This window comes from Oncorhynchus keta, chromosome 9 (genome assembly GCF_023373465.1).
Source record: "Oncorhynchus keta strain PuntledgeMale-10-30-2019 chromosome 9, Oket_V2, whole genome shotgun sequence".
Lineage (NCBI taxonomy): Eukaryota > Metazoa > Chordata > Actinopteri > Salmoniformes > Salmonidae > Oncorhynchus > Oncorhynchus keta.
Window position 1 is genome coordinate 23,956,250 of NC_068429.1, and position 16,658 is coordinate 23,972,907.

The following is a 16,658-nucleotide window of genomic DNA, read 5'->3' on the forward strand; positions in this document are numbered from 1 at the left end:
ATAGAATTCAACTGACAGGCCATCAGGGCCAGGTGTCGTCAATATGATGTGTGTGATTCTATCCAGCAATGTGCGTCATCGCACAGTTATATTTGATTTAACCAATCCGCGTTTTATTATGATATTTAACTTTTTTAGAGGCATCACTGGAGACGTAGCGCCCCCTGCCGGCCAGTGAAGGTATTATTGTCAGAAGTACTCAAACATGTCTAAATATCCCTCTGTTTAATTGTTTGTTTGTTTATTTATTGAATTGTTTGTTTGTTTGTCTCTAGCTATATTTATCTCATAGTACCATTTAATCTACAGTTGACATACATTCAGAGAGGCAGAAGCATGGACAGTAGGTCAGTGAGGTTTTAGAAAGACAGTTTATTCAGCATTGGGTAGCAGTGGGGATAAGCTTGGGGTAACGGGTGAAATTACTGCTGAATGCGGCGGATGGACTGGATCTGAGGGGTCTGGGAGTGGGAGCCGAACTCCCTGAAGTGCTTGTACTCGCCACAGTGACGGTCACACTCCATGATGTACTGGTAGCCACGGTATCCGGGGTACTGGTAGCACACGAAACTGGTAGGTAGAGAGACAGAGAGATTTCAGAGTCAGTTGGCGGAAAGGGATACTATTAGGCTAGGGAAGTAGTAAAAAATGAAATTGTAGCGAGGATGAGAGAGATTCATAGAGAATGTAAGAGAGAGAGGCAGATTGGAGTGAGCACTTGAGAGTGAGTATAGTATTACGTGTTTTACTTTTCTATTATTTCTCTATTTTCTTTCTCTCTGCATTGTTGGGAAGGGCCGTAAGTAAGCATTTCACTGTTAGTCTACACCTGTTGTTTACAAAGCAGGTGACAAATAACATGTGATTTGATTTGAGAGAAGGAGAGAGGGTGAGAGACAGGGTGAGAGGGAGATGTGTTAGGGGACTGGGTGAGAGGGGGCTAAGGCTGGCTACTCACGCTCCAGACTGGATCCTGAGGGAGCCGACCTCGTTGTTGCACCAGCCCATGGCCTGAAGGGAGGGGTAGTCGTCACTCAGCTCGCCCTTACGACCCAGGAAGTTCTCACGCTCATAGATGGTCATACGGCACTCCCTGTGGTTCTGGAGGGGAGAGAACAGGGGGGATGTCAGGTAGTCAGTCAAGAGGGAGAGTGTAGAATAGGTAGTGGTAAAAAGAGATATGGATAGAGAGAGTGGTGGTTGTGTTACTCACAGCGCAGGCAATGGGCCTGAAGGAGGTCATCCTCTCTATGTGGTAGGCATTGCTACCACTGAAGGCATCGCACTGGGGGTACTCTCCTCTCTCCAGCACAAACTGCTGGCCCTGGTAGGAAGCATGCTCATAGCCAATCCAACTATAGGAGAGAGTGAGAGAAAGGTCAGGGAGGGAGAGAGGGAGATGGAGAGAAGATGGGAGGGAGAAAGGGAAGAAGTCAGAGATTGCGTCGATATTATCATTTTCCCCCGGCTTCTCTGAGCAATAGTTCTAAAGTCTGAAACCATACAGTGCTAGGTGAGTGTGTCTGCGTGTGTATGTGGATTTGTGTGTGTTTTTTACTCACGCTCCACTCTCAATCCTGAGGGAGCGCACGGTCTCAAAACCAAACTCCATCACATTGCAGCACTCGGAGGTGAACTCATGCCGACGGCCCTGGAAGCACTCCTCGTCGAAGACAATGATCTGAGAGGGGCAGAGAGAGAGAGACATGACTTACGTACTCTATCTATCTATGTACCTGGACAGGCTAAAGCTGAGGTTTGGGTGCAGCCACAAGTATCTCTACAACTACCTCTTTAAAGCTGGGATATTGGTCAATTTGGTTCTAATAACAGTTACATGAACCTGGATAAATGGACCAATCATATGATACTATGGTAATGCAATGTGGTCTGTTTTGTCTAAATTTGGGCAGGGTGTAATCTGTTCAGCTGGAACAGAAATAGTGTGTCTAGACCCGAGCCTGCTGTTATGACAGAATTGTCTCCTGTGATAAACGGTGTGTACTGAGCTCAGCCTGTTTCTCACACAGCCCTCTGTTAGAGAGATTTCCTGAACACACAGGCAGGCTATGCTCAAATACTTAACAAATCCATCCTTCCTTCCCCTCTTCCCTCCTTGGGGTGATCACTGTTCTGACACATAGCTGGATAGATGGAAGTACACTACATTGCTTTCAGATCATTGACTACTGCAAGAAAGGATGAATTGTAGAAGTTTTGAAACAGGGCCAGAACAGACCGTTACATAATGCATTGAGCTGTGCTGTCCTCCATACACTCAGTTAATCAGTCTCACATACCTTCCAGTGGCCGGAGAACTTGGTACAATGGTGAGTCATCTTGTCTGGAATGAGAGAGGACAGACAGTTGGACTGTTATAAACAATTGTAGTCCTACAAAGTGCAGAATGTTACATTTGTGCAATGTACAACTCGTGATGAGAATTTCTTTCCCACATTCATACTCATATTACACACACACACACACACACACACACACACACACACACACACACACACACACACACACACACACACACACACACACACACACACACACACACACACACACACACACACACACACACACACACACACACACACACACACACACACACACACACACACACACACACACACTTTCTTCTCACATTATTAACACACACATACACAGTGCCCCAGACACACAATAATGTTTAGAAACAAAGTTTGCCCATATCAAAAACTACTGAGCATCAAAAAAATATATGGGTGAAAATTAAAACACAAAAACAAATAAAATAGCTGGTGGAGGGAGAAAATGGAGAAGCATTGTGCTTCAAACCCCAGAATAGTTTCCAATGGAAGGTTAGCACAGCAGGACTCCATCCATGTGTGTAAACTATTCATACTCTACGACCACAGCTACGCTATGCTTTTGTACTGAAAAGGCCTGTACAGCTCCAATGCTCTAGAATGTGAAAAGGCTGGTTTAGCTTTGTATCCAGGGCTAAAAGGCTTGATTTAACTATGTGTTGTTCTGTGCTGAAACGCCTGTGAGGCTAGTATCCCAGCGAGCCGAAAAGCATGAGCTGTGGAGCAACTGGCCTGGACAGCAGGACCATTGTGTGAGGCTGGATTGAAATCATCAGCAGCTATTTACACATCCCCGATTAGAATGAGGAAAGTCCAGCTGGCCATGGTGCATATCTAGGATACTACTCTGTCTATTTTTCCCTTTTTTTCCTGTGTCGATCTAACCATTTTTCTCGTCTCGTCTCTATTTACCCCCTTTTCCCTCCTTCTTTTCCTCCTCTCTCCATCTCTCTTTCTCTGTCCATCCTATGTCTGCCCCTGGTCTCTGTTTCCGCCGCCCAGAGTTAGGCCTTTGGGCCTGCTAGGCTGCAGTGCGAAGTGGTGGGGGACAGACCAAGTCAGTATGGGGCCTGCTACCCTACCCTGGGTACTCTGCCCCGCTCAACCTGCCTGTTTGCCTGCCTGGCTTGCTGGGTGGATGATCAGGCTGGTGCTGGGTGGGACAGAGGGACTCACCTTGCTTTGATGCCCTTGGCTGTCCTGGAATGAGAGTGAGAGGACTCACGCGCCCCCACCCTTTTAAAGCCTCCCCTGGCAAGGGGCCACGCTGAAAGCCCCGGCTCAGCAGCGGGGAGGGGCCTCTCTTTGTCCAACCGACAAAAGCAGGGGTAATCTATAGAGGGCCAGAAGTGCAGACACCACAGTATCACCCAGGGCAGGGACCAGATATGGGGAGGAGAGAAGGACACTTAGAGAGCATATCAAGGGGCGAGGAGGATGGGAGGGGGATGCCCTCAAAGCCATGTACAGTAGCCTACACTGTTGATTTCTCTCTCTTCTCGCGTCCTCTCTCTCCCTCTCTCTTCCTAACCATCTCTCCCTATCAACCTTCTCGATTTCTAATCATTCACACCTCACGTTTTCTTATGAGTAAGTAAACTAGCTAGCTGTGTCCCCAAAGCCTAATGGATGACCCTCCCTACCTGCCCTCTCTGTTGACAAGCTTGTCATGTCCTTTACTCACCTATAGGGAGAGACCTGTCTGTTTCTCTGTCTGCTCACATGTCTGTCACACTCTGGTTCACCTCACCTGCTCTGTTACAGTCACTGTCTCCTATTAACCCCCAAATAACAAAATACTGTATCTATATACAGTGCATTCGGAAAGTATAAAGACCCATTGACTCCTCAGTAAATGGCACATGACAGCCTGCTTGGAGTTTGCCTAAAAGCACCCTAAAGGATTCTCAGAACATGAGAAATTAGATTCTCTGGTCTGAACAAACTAAGATGTAACTTTTTGGCCTAAATGCCAAGCATCACATCTGGAGGAATCCTGGCACAATCCCTACGGTGAAACATGGTGGTGGCAGAATCATGCCGTGGGGATGTTTTTCAGCGGCAGGGACTGGAAGACTAGTCAGAATTGATTTATGAACGGAACAAAGTACAGAGAGATCCTTGATGAAAACTTGCTCCAGAGCGTTCAGGACGTCAGACTGGGGCGAAGGTTCACCCTCCAACAGGACAACAACCCTAAACACACAGCCAAGACAACACAGGATTGGCTTTGGGAATAGTGTCTCAATGTCCTTGAGTGGCCCAGCCAGAGCCCGGACTTGAACCCGATTGAACATCTCTGGAGAGACGCTCTCCATCCAACCTGACAGCGCTTGAGAGGATTTGCTGAGAAGAATGGGAGAAACTCCCCAAATGCAATTGTACCAAGCATGTAGCGTCATACCAAAGAAGACTCAAGGCTGTAATTGCTGCCAAAGGTACTTCAACAAAGTACTGAGTAGAGTGTCTGAATACTTATGTAAATGTTATATTTCAGTTTTTTTTATTTAGAATATATTTGCAAAACTGTCTAAAAACCTGTTTTTGCTTTGTCATCATGGGGTATTGTGTGTAAATGTATATGTGTGTAAAGTGTGACAAGACTTCATTGTTATGACATCAGTTTACTGTCATTGTAGAAGGTTGACAGGACTCAAACCGAGCATCTTCAAAATAAATGTACACAGTTAAACTTGTGCCTGGAAGACTTTTAGATTGTTTTCAAAGTTGTTGTTTTTCTTTTTTATTCTGTTAGCCCACATTGAGCCACAGCATGTAGTGTTGATGGTGTGTCTCTTAGTTATTCCTGCCATTAATCATAGTTAATCAGTCAGTATGATCAGGACATGCTTCCATGTTTTATAACACACAGTAGCAGGAGGCCCCATTTGCTGCTGGAATGTAGAGATCTATTTTGGCAGAGAGAGAGGGAGAGTGAAAAAATGGGGGAGAGAGGGGAATGAGAGAAGGAAAGAGAGATAAGGAAAGAAAGCAATAGAAGGAAAAAGAGAGACAGAGAAAGATAAGGGGGTGAGAGAGTAGGGAAAGCGGGAGGGGAGAGAGAGAGAGAAATAGAGAGCGGGAGAGAGAAATAGAGAGCGGGAGAGAGAGAGAGAGAGATAGAAAGAAACATAGAGATTAAGGGATAATGCCAAGCCAAGAAACTTGACAGAGGACTGAGATTGCCAAGGACTCCAGCCACCCAAGTATAAACGGTTCTCTCTGCTACCTCACTGCAAGCGGTATCAGTGCACCAAGTCTGGAACCAACAGGACCCTTAACAGCTTCTACCCCGAAGCCATAAAACTGCCAAACAAGAATGTTGAATAGCTAATCAAATGGCTACCCGCTACTGCCTATTATCTATCCTGTTGTCTAGTCACGTTAACCCTACGCACAGTCAAAAAGTATTCAGACCTGTTGACTTTTTCCACATTTTGTTATGTTACAGCCTTAATATAAAATGAATTAGTGTTTTTTTCACCCCAGTTTGACGTCTTGAGCACTCTGGAGCAGTTTTTCATCAAGGATCTCTCTGTACCTTGCTCCTTTCATCTTTGCCCTCGATCCTGACTAGTCTCCCAGTCTCTGCTGCTGAAAAACACCCCCACAGCATGATGCTATGAGCATGCTTCCTACCATGGCCTGAGAGTCCTTTAGGGGCCTTTTTTGCAAACTCCAAGTGGGCTGTCATGTGCCTTTTACTGAGGAGTGGATTCCCTCCGGCCACTCTACCATAAAGGCTTGATTGGTAGAGTGCTGCAGAGATGGTTGTCCTTCTGGAAGGTTCTCCCATCTCCACAGAGGAATTCTGGAGCTCTGTCAGAGTGACCATCTGGCTCTTGGTCATCTCCCTGTCCAAGGCCCTTCTCCGCTGATTGCGCCGTTTGGCCAGGCAGCCAGCTCAAGGAAGAGTCTTGGTTGTTCCAAATTTCTTCCATTTAAGAATGATGGAAGCCACTGTGTTCTTGGGGGACCTTCAATGCTGCAGCAATTTTTTGGAATCCTTCCCCGGACCTGTGCCTCTACACAATCTTGTCTCAGAGCTATACGGACAATTCCTTCGACCTCATGGCTTGGTTTTTGCTCTGACATTCACTGTTAACTTAGGGACCTTATATAGACCGGTGTGTGCCTTTCCAAATGATGTCCAATCAATTGAATTTATCACAGGTTGACTCCAATCAAGTTGTAGAAACATCTCAAGGATGATCAATGGAAACAGGATGCACCTGAGCTCAATTTCGAGTCTCATAGCAAGGGGTCTGAATGCCTTTGTAAATAAGGTATTTCTGTTTTGTATTTTTAATAAATTTGACAACATTTCTAAAAACCACTTTGTCATTTTGGGGTATTGTGTGTAGATTGATGAGGGGGGAAGAGTATTTAATCAATTTTAGAATAAGGCTGTAACATAACAATATGTGGAAAAGATCAAGGGTCTGAATATTTTCCGAATGCACTGTACCAACCATCCACAGGCTCCGGTTAGAGAGAGGTAGGCTAGTTGCAGTCCTGTCTCTGCTCTTCTCTCTGTTGACTACTGCTTGACTAGCCAGTCACTCTATTGTTGACACAGACAGGCACTTTTCTGGTACTGTACTGTACTGTACTGCTATGAGCTAATTCTAAAGCTATCTGGCTACTGTATGAGCTACAGTATGACCAGTGGTGGAAAAAGTACCCAGTTGTCATACTTGAGTAAAAGTAAAGATACCTTAATAGCAAATGACAAGTAAAAGTAAAGGTCACTTTGTGTAAAAGTCTAAAAGCATTTGGTTTTAAATATACTACATGTAATTGCTTAGGTATGTAAAGAAAAAGTGTAATTACTTAGGTAGCAAAAGTAAAAGTATGAATCATTTAAGATTGCCTATATTAAGCAAACCCCACAATTTTCTTTTAACGGATAGCCAAGGATACACTCCAACGCTCAGACATCATTTACAAATGAAGCATGTGTGTTTAGTGAGTCCACCAGAACAGAGGTAGTAGGGATGACCAGAGATGTTCTCTTGATTTTTTAATTTTTAATTTTACCTTTATTTAACCAGGCAAGTCAGTTAAGAACAAATTCTTATTTTCAATGACGGCCTGGGAACAGTGCCTGTTCAGGGGTAGAACGACAGATTTGTACCTTGTCAGCTCGGGGGTTTGAACTCATAACCTTCCGGTTACTAGTCCAACGCTCTAACCACTAGGCTACGCTGCCGCCCCAAGTGCGGGAATCTGATAATTTCCTGTATTTAAAATGTAATAAGTACTTTTCGGGGTGTCAGGAAAAATGTATGGAGTAAAAAGTATATTATTTTATTTAGGAATGTAGTGAAGTAAAAGTAAAAGTTGTCAAAAATATAAAAAGTAAAGTACAGATACCACATAAAACAACTTAAGTAGTACTTTAAAGTACTTTTTACTTAAGTACTTTACACCACTGCTATGACTATGCTACCGCAATGTGGCTAATGCTAAATGTACTGTATGTGGCTAAAATAACCAGTCACACACTTTATGAACAAATTATACACATTACAACATGTGTTCCAGTGTCCTTTGTCAGTGATTACAGCTGTGAGTCTTTCTGGGTAAGTCTCTAAGAGCTTTGCACACCACATTATTATTTTTAGGATTGGTTGTTGATCATTGCTAGATAGACATTTTGAATTATTGCCATAGATTTTCATGCCGATTTAAGTCAAAATTGTAATTAGCCCACTCAGGAACATTCAATGTTGTCTTGGTAAGCAACTCCAGTATATGCAGTACCAGTCAAACGTTTGGACACACTTACTCATTCAAGGGTTTTTCTTTATTTGTACATTGTAGAATAATAGTGAAGACATCAAAACTATGAAATAACACATATGGATTCATATAGTTTAATAAAGTCAAAATATATTTCAAATTTGCGATTTTTCAAAGTAGACATCCTTTGCCTTGATGACAGCTTTGAACACTTGTGGCAAAGCTGTCAGGGGCGGCAGCGTAGCCTAGTGGTTAGAGCGTTGGACTAGTAACCGGAAGGTTGTGAGTTCAAACCGCCGAGCTGACAAGGTACAAATCTGTCGTTCTGCCCCTGAACAGGCAGTTAACCCACTGTTCCCAGGCCGTCATTGAAAATAATAATGTTTTCTTAACTGACTTGCCTGGTTAAATAAAGGTACAATTTTAAAAAATTAAAATGTTAAAATTCTCTCAACCAGCTTCATGAGGTAGTCACCTGGAATGCATTTCAATTAACAAGTGTGCCTTGTTAAATGTTTATTTGTGGAATTTCTTCCCTTTTTAATGTGTTTGAACCAATCATTTGTGTTGTGACAAGGTAGGGGTGGTATACAGAAGATGGTAAAATACCTATTTGGTAAAATACCAAGACCATATTATGGCAAGAACATCTCAAATAAGCAAAGAGAAACAGTCCATTATTACTTTAAGACATGAAGGTCAGTCAATCCAGAAATGTCAAGAACTTTGAACGTTTCTTCAAGTGCAGTTGCAAAAACCATCATGTGCTGTGATGAAACTGGCTCTCATGAGGACCGCCACAGGAAAGGAAGACCCAGAGTTACCTCTGCGGCAGAGGATAAATTAATTAGAGTTACCAGCCTCAGCAATTGAAGCCCAAATAAATGCTTCACAGAATTCAAATAACAGACACATCTCATCATCAACTGTTCAGAGGAGACTGAGTGAATCAGGCCTTCATGGTCGAATTGTTGCAAAGAAACCACTACTAAAGGACATCAATAATAATAAGAGACTTGCTTGGGCCAAGAAACACAAGCAATGGACATTAGACCGGTGGAAATCTGTCCTTTGGTCTGATGAGTCCAAATTTGAGATGTATGGGTCCAACCGCTGTGTCTTTGTGAGACGCAGAGTCGGTGAACGGATGATATCCGCATGTGTGGTTCCCACCGTGAAACATGGAGGAGGAGGTGTGATAGTGTTGGGGTGCTTTGCTGGTGACACTGTCTGTGATTTATTTAGAATTCAAGGCAGACTTAACCAGCATGGCTACCACAGCATTCTGCAGCTATACGCCATTCCATCTGGTTTGCTCTGACTGGGACTATCATTTGTTTTTTAACAGGACAATGACCAAACACACCTACAGGCTTTGTAAGGGTTATTTGACCAAGAAGGAGAGTGATGGAGTGCCGCATCAGATGACCTTGCCTCCACATCACCCGACCTCAACCCAATTGAGATGGTTTGGAATGAGTTGGACTGCAGAGTGACGGAAAAGCAGGCAACAAGTGCTCAGCATATGTGGGAACTCCTTCAAGACAGTTGGAAAAGCATTCCAGCTAAAGCTGGTTGAGAGAATGCCAAGAGTGTGCAAAGTTGTCATCAAGGCAAATGGTGGCTACTTTGAAGAATTTCAAATATAAAATCTATTTGGATTTGTTTAACACTTTTTTGGTTACTACATGATTCCATTTGTATTATTTCATAGCTTTGATGTCTTCACTACTTTCTATAATGTAGAAGATAACAAAAATAAAGAAAAACACTTGAATGAGTAGGTGTGTCCAAACTTTTGACTGGTACTGTATTTGGCCTTGTGTTTTGGGTTATTGTCTTGCTGAAAGGTGAATTTGTCCGTTGGAAAGCAACCGTAAACACATTTTTCTCTAGGATTTTCCTGTGCTTTTCTATTCTGTTAATATTTTTCCTAAATAACTCCCTAGTCCCTGCCAATAAGAAGGAATACTTTCCGAAGCCATTGTGCCTGCCGGCAGACATCTTGTGATGGCCACTCCAATACCTTTACTTTTTTGTCCTTACGCCATTTTGCCACAACTTTGGAAGTATGCTTGGGGTCGTTGTCTATTTGGAAGACCCATTTGAGACCAAGCTTTAACTTCCTGACTAATGTTTTGAGATGTTGCTTCAATATATCCACATTATTTTCCATCCTCATCAAGCCATCTATTTTGTGAAGTGCAGTCCCCCGTGCAGCAAAGCACCCCCACAACATGATGCTGCCATGGCATCATTTTCTGGAATTTCCCAAGCTGTTTAAAGGCACAGTCAACTTAGTTTACGTTAACTTCTGGAATTGTGATACAGTGAATTATAAGTCAAATAATCTGTCTGTAAACAATTGTTGGAAAAATTACTGTGTCATGCACAAAGTAGATGTCCTAACCGACTAGCCAAAACTATAGTTTGTTCACAAGAAATCTGTGGAGTGGTTGAAATCGAGTTTTAATGACTCCAAAGTAAGTGTATGTAAATTTCCGACTTCAACTATTTGTAATCAAGATATATTAGTGTTTTATTTTTTCATATATTATTTTTTATAAATGTTAGAATTTTTCTTCCACTTTGACATTAGAGTATTTTGAGTAGATTGTTGACAAAAAACGGACAATTAAATTAATTTTGATCCCACTTTATAGCACAACAAAATGTGGAAAAATTCAAGGGGTGTGAATACTTTCTGAAGGAACTGTATCTATCTAAATGAGTTAATTAACCAATCAAACAAACAAACAATCAATCAATCTTTCAAGGATCACGATATCCACAACATTGAAAAAGTCATCTTTATTCTTAAAACCATAACTTCATGATCATTAACATTGACCTATACAATGGAGGGACCTGTACTTGATTGGACAATGTGTGTAGAACATGAACACTTTCCATAAAGACCTGTGGTGAGGGGGTAGAGAGAGACGGGGAGATGGGGGGTAAGGAAAGAGGAGAAAGAAGAGAGTAGTAGAGAGGAGAAAAGACAAGGATTAAGGCTTTGGCAGTGTCATACAGGCTCTACTATTTCTCCTCTATCTTCATTTAGCATCCTTTTCTGTGTTTTAAAATGCTGTGTGATACTGCCTGTATATTAGCATTATATCCATGTAAAACATGTGTGGGAGACAGACAGACAGACAGTGCTGTGAGACGTTATCACCTGGTTACATATCCATATCCTTTCTCCGATAATAATTATAATAAATTATTATAATAAAAAAATATGAATAGTGATCTTAAATTTATTCATAAACTACTTTTCACACATTGTGCTTGGAACTACATAGAAGAAGGAACGGAGTAAATCAGTCATGGCTATACCATGTAACGTTTTTCCTGTTAGAGTAAGAGAAAGATAAGAGAGAAACACTGTGTGTGTGTCTGTGTCTGTGTGTATGTGTCTGTGTGTGTCTTCACATGTGTGTGTGCATGCAGCTGCGTGTGTTTGTGTTAGAGGATTAACTCCTTGCGCCCTTCAGGTCTATGCATTCCTGTTCTCTATATGCTGCTATAGTTTACAGGCCCAGCGCACTAACAGAGGGGAAAGTGCAATTGTCAGGGCTTTCCATTGACAGTAAAGTGCTTACAGGCAGCATGGGGGGTTCTGGGTGATGCGATGACCTGGGGTGCTTTGGTCCAGATCAACTCTGATGACGCTTGTGTTTTTATTGTCCTGCGAGCCCCGGCTTTCGGCCCTTGCCAGGGTATAAAAGCTAGGGCTCTGCACTGAGGGGGCCAGCACGAGCCAGCCTACCCCACACGGCACTACAAGCTGTACACACAGGTAAGGACACACCCCACCCACACACACAATCCACAGCGGCAAACAGTACACAAGGGCCCACTCCTCTCAGCCTACAATGCCTGGGTGTGTTACCCTCGAGCGGGGCAGAGCCCCTAACATAGGCCCAGGCCTCAGGGCCTACATGAGGCACTCAGACCCCAGGCTGGATTGCAACATTGGATGGTTACTTTCTTATTGGTGATTCTGATCCATCCTATGGAAGTGTGTGGCCTCTGTGTCCTGCCTCAGTTATTTACAAAAATAAAATAGTAACACACAATCAACACACATTCATTCTGTAGTAAGAACATAGATACCACACCTTTACCTGATTGTGTTTTAACTGTTTTTACATGTATTTCTCCTTGTCCCTCTTTCTCTCAATCTATCTCTCTACCTCCCCCTCCATTCTCTTTCGCTCTCTTTACTTGCATCTCTATCCTCCTCACTTGCCCTCTTTCCGTCAATACTCCCTTTTACTGTCTCTGGTTGCTCCACCCTCTCTTTCCTCTGACATACCTCTCCTCTCCCTGTCCCCTCTCTCCAATCCCTCCATCCTCTCCTTGCCCCCTCTCTTCCCACACTCATCTCTCCATGCCCTCCCTCCATTGTCCCTCCCTCTATCCCTTCTCCCTCCGTACTTTCCATCTCCCTCCGTCTCTCTGTCAGAATCTCCTGATCCCTCACCATGTCTCAGACCGCCAAGTCCGCCTCCAGTCAGGGCACTGATGCTAAGGACAAGGGAGCCCCTGCCCCCGCTGCCACCAGCAAGGCCACCAAGACCGGAGACCCTGGCATGGGAAACTTCAAAGTGAGTCACCACATCTCCATTATATATAGACACAGCCCACTTGGCACAGGAGCTGGATTCAAATTGTAACTGCAGAAAAAAAGAGTAATGTCCACCCATTGTGTGGGAGCAGAAAAAAAGAGTAATGTCCACCCATTGTGTGGGAGCAGAAAAAAAGAGTAATGTCCACCCATTGTGTGGGAGCAGAAAAAATAGTAATGTCCACCCATTGTGTGGGAGCAGAAAAAAGAGTAATGTCCACCCATTGTGTGGGAGCAGAAAAAAAGAGTAATGTCCACCCATTGTGTGGGAGCAGAAAAAAGAGTAATGTCCACCCATTGTGTGGGAGCAGCAAACAGTCTAAAGTTAGCCATTTGCCTTTAGCCTTTATTTGAGCAGGGTTAATTGACTATGGATAGAGCATTATACAGGAGGTCTGTTGTGATTGGAAACATTGCTACTCAGTCAGTGGGTCTTAAGATGACCCCAGACATCTTACGGCCTTCACAGCAGTACAGGGGTCTTTGGGTTTAGTGGAAGGAAGCTCCTGTCCAGGTAATCAGAGTGATAATGGAGCTTTCTAACTGATTGATAGATTGAGTTACTGTAGTTACCAGCCCCAACTGTAAAGGGCTCTGAGTCCTACAGTAGTTACATACCTGCAGTAGTAAAAGGCACCATATTCATTCTAATTCTATGGTAAAATGGCAAATATAGAATACAATATTTCTGGAATAAGGACAGTGTCTCACCCTTGACCTCTCCTGTTGATGATGTCATCTAAACTCGGACCCCTGCAGATCATGCTGTTCGACCAGGAGAACTTCCAGGGCAGAATGATGGAGATCCAGAATGAGTGCATGAACGTGTGTGACCGCGGCATGGAGAGAGTGCGCAGTATCATCGTTGAGTGCGGCCCGTAAGTGGACACATACACCTACAGGGAAAGATCACACACACACACACACACACACACACACACACACACACACACACACACACACACACACACACACACACACACACACACACACACACACACACCTACAGGGAAAGATCACACACACACACACACACCTATAGGGTATGATTACACAATCAGTAAGCGCCACTATATACACTTTCATATCTGAGATCTAACACTGATCCTGTACTCTTTCACAGTTCTTCACACTCATTTCATCCCGTCTTCTAATCCCTCTCTCCCCCATCTCCCCCTTGTGCCCCCCCTGTCTCTGATGGCCCCCCCTCTCCAGCTTTGTTGCCTTTGAGCAGACTAACTTCCGTGGGGAGATGTTCATCTTGGAGAAGGGAGAGTACCCTCGCTGGGATACCTGGAGCAACTCTTACCGTAGCGACTGCCTCATGTCTCTCAGACCCATCCGCATGGTGAGGAACACACACACACACACGTTCGCATTCACACATAGACTCATGCCAAACGCACTCTCACATTTTCACACACACATTCCCAACATGACAATGACAAAGGAGTTTGCAAAAGCAAAAACATCTGGTGACCAGGGCTAATACAGTAGCTAGTGGAATTAACCTCCAACACTGTACCCTGACATTCTCTCTCTTTCCTCCCCTTCCTTCCCTCTCTCCCTCCTTCCCTCATCAGGACAGCATGGAGCACAAGATCTGTCTGTTTGAGCTCTCTGACTTCAAGGGCAATAAGATGGAGATCCAGGAGGATGACGTGCCCACCCTCTGGGCGCACGGCTTCACTGACAGGGTGGGCAGCGTGAGGGTGCCTGGCGGAGTGTGAGTACACACACACACACACACACACATGCACTCATGCTTATACGCACACACCACATCTATATTTATATGAATCACAGCAGTAGGGCTACTCTGCTGCTGAGAACCTGGTTAAATAAACTGACAAATCATCAGCTATATCAGTGATAAAGCTCATGTCTGCAGGAGAAGCTAGAAATAGAGTAGTAATACATTAGCAGCAGTATAGTGACATATGGCCCAGAGCCTAAGGCAGAGATGCAGGTCCCTTGCCTTGTGTCTACAACAAGGGAAGTATTCAGTCAGTCATGGGGAGGACTGTGTCATGTTTGTGTGTCATAAAATATCAAAGGTACATTTATGACTGTAGAACTCCATTATATGACTTCATTTTAATCTAAAAACAGCCTAGAAATACTATAAATCTAAATATACGGTAACTAAACTAAACTGATCCTCTCTATCTCCTCCTCTCTCCAGGTGGGTGGGTTACCAGTACCCCGGATACAGAGGCTACCAGTACCTGTTTGAGTGTGGTGACTACAGACACTACAACGAGTTCTGTGCCTTCCAGCCCCAGATCCAGTCCATGCGTCGCGTCAGGGACATGCAGTTCCATCAGCGTGGTTGCTTCAACCTCACTTCCGCCACCAAGTGAGTGAACTCTGGTGGACGGACACTGTAACTGCAGCCAGCCCTCCCTCACTCAACCCGCTCAACAGGCTTTTTATTTCTCCAACCCTATCCCTCCTTTCCTTCCCTTCACCCACCCTCATCCCTCCATCCTAAAGGGATAGAATGACAGCATCGTACCAACTTGAACAACCTCAATGACTTTTTATGATGCCAAATAATAAACATGTTTTGAAAAACTTGAACTCCTTTTGCCTGGACTACTTTTATTCAGAGCCTGTGGCAACATTTTTACCACAGCATTTTGTGCTTTACTGTCTTTCTCTGTTTGTTATTCACTGTTTATTTCTCTATCTTCCCTTATGTCTGTCTGACTGCTTTCTCCCATGTTTTGTCTTTCTCGGTCTCTCCCTCCTTCACTGTGTCCATCTCTCTCTCTCTTCCTTCTGTCCCTCACCTCTCCATCTGTCCTGTTAGACTGAGAAAGGACCATCTGATTAGCGAGGGGTTAAAGGTTGAACACAGCCCCTCTCACCACTGACAGACAGCACAGTCCCCCTGTCTCTAAGCTATAGATTGAACAGTTGAAATGATTATTACCTAACCATGAGGATGCATGTAGATAAAGCTTGTATAAGGTTATTCAATGGGACCTTGAAATGTGTTTCCTATCTAGAGCTATGACGTAGGAGTTATGGTCAGTTTATGACAAAACACAAAATTTGACAAATATGAGGGAATTAAAATGTTCACCTTTGAGTTTTGGCCAATGGTCCCATAAAATGACCAAACAAAAAGATGTAGACATGATAAATCATCATTAAAATAGGAAAATGATGAAATGAGCTAATTTTAGGTTACAACAGAGCATCCGGTTGTTTTAACATCAACCAGTTCTGCAACAAACATCTGCCGCTATACTGATGTAAACATGTAGCTAAATAATTCTGATAAGAAATTTAGGCTACCTCACCTTCTTGACCTACCCTAAATTAATCCAGTTGACTCTCCAATAGGAAAATATGTTTCTCCTTGCTCCCTCAGAACAACAGATCTATACGTTCTTTATTTCAAAGGGATATTGTATCTATTCCTTATGTCACAACTTACTGGAATACATTTGTCAATAATATCTGTTGGAAAAAGCTCTGGTTATTACCACACAAATACCTGCTTGTTAACAAGGTCAGAGGTCTCTTTCAGAATGATCCTTAAGTATTACCCTGCAAATCATTACCTGAAGAAACTCAGAAAAGACATTAGCATAAACTGTACATTTTGTGTTGAGCATCCAGAAACAGTTTTGCATTATCTACATGTAAAGAAATTATGGAAAGATATTCACAGTTTTATAATTGTTAATATTCTTGATGACTTTTGTTTGTTACGGGAGAAGGTGCTACTCGGTTACCTTAACCATAATAAATATAAAGAAAAACAATTTTACCTCATAAATCTAACTGTGCTAATGGAAAAAATGTAATATTCATAAATGTAAATTCACTAAGAAAAAAACACTCTTCCGTGTTTTCTATAAGGAATTCGAGCAGTACATTAAGACCATTCTACATTCTTCTAATACGAAAGC

The 16,658-nt window shown here is 43.3% G+C and overlaps 2 protein-coding genes across 2 annotated transcripts; one reads left to right on the forward strand and one right to left on the reverse strand.

Annotated features, from left to right (window-relative positions):
• Positions 1–352: 352 nt before the first annotated feature.
• On the reverse strand, positions 353–3,628 carry LOC118373124 (beta-crystallin A4-like). Its single transcript, XM_035759189.1, has 6 exons — positions 3,531–3,628; positions 2,301–2,344; positions 1,563–1,681; positions 1,214–1,355; positions 959–1,101; positions 353–570 (listed from the first exon to the last, which is right to left on the reverse strand). The coding sequence occupies exons 2-6, from the start codon at positions 2,337–2,339 to the stop codon at positions 423–425; spliced, it is 591 nt and encodes a 196-aa protein (XP_035615082.1). The 5' UTR covers positions 2,340–2,344; positions 3,531–3,628; the 3' UTR covers positions 353–422.
• Positions 3,629–11,792: 8,164 nt separating this feature from the next.
• LOC118373127 (beta-crystallin B1) lies at positions 11,793–15,315 on the forward strand. Its single transcript, XM_035759193.2, has 6 exons — positions 11,793–11,901; positions 12,571–12,712; positions 13,492–13,610; positions 13,948–14,080; positions 14,316–14,458; positions 14,918–15,315. Exons 2-6 carry the CDS (start codon positions 12,590–12,592, stop codon positions 15,093–15,095), a joined length of 696 nt encoding a protein of 231 aa, XP_035615086.2. The 5' UTR covers positions 11,793–11,901; positions 12,571–12,589; the 3' UTR covers positions 15,096–15,315.
• The last annotated feature ends 1,343 nt before the right edge of the window (positions 15,316–16,658 follow it).

What these genes read in the sequence shown, in the direction of transcription:
- LOC118373124 (XM_035759189.1), bottom strand. Translation starts at nt 2,339, where the DNA reads ATGACTCACCATTGTACCAAGTTCTCCGGCCACTGGAAG. An exon ending in AGTTCTCCGGCCACTGGAAG is followed by an intron (nt 1,682 to 2,300) that starts GTATGTGAGACT and finishes TGCCCCTCTCAG; the next exon opens with ATCATTGTCTTCGACGAGGA. An exon ending in CTCAGGATTGAGAGTGGAGC is followed by an intron (nt 1,356 to 1,562) that starts GTGAGTAAAAAA and finishes TCTCTCCTATAG; the next exon opens with TTGGATTGGCTATGAGCATG.
- LOC118373127 (XM_035759193.2), top strand. Translation starts at nt 12,590, where the DNA reads ATGTCTCAGACCGCCAAGTCCGCCTCCAGTCAGGGCACTGATGCTAAG. An exon ending in ATCATCGTTGAGTGCGGCCC is followed by an intron (nt 13,611 to 13,947) that starts GTAAGTGGACAC and finishes CCCCCTCTCCAG; the next exon opens with CTTTGTTGCCTTTGAGCAGA. An exon ending in GTGAGGGTGCCTGGCGGAGT is followed by an intron (nt 14,459 to 14,917) that starts GTGAGTACACAC and finishes TCCTCTCTCCAG; the next exon opens with GTGGGTGGGTTACCAGTACC.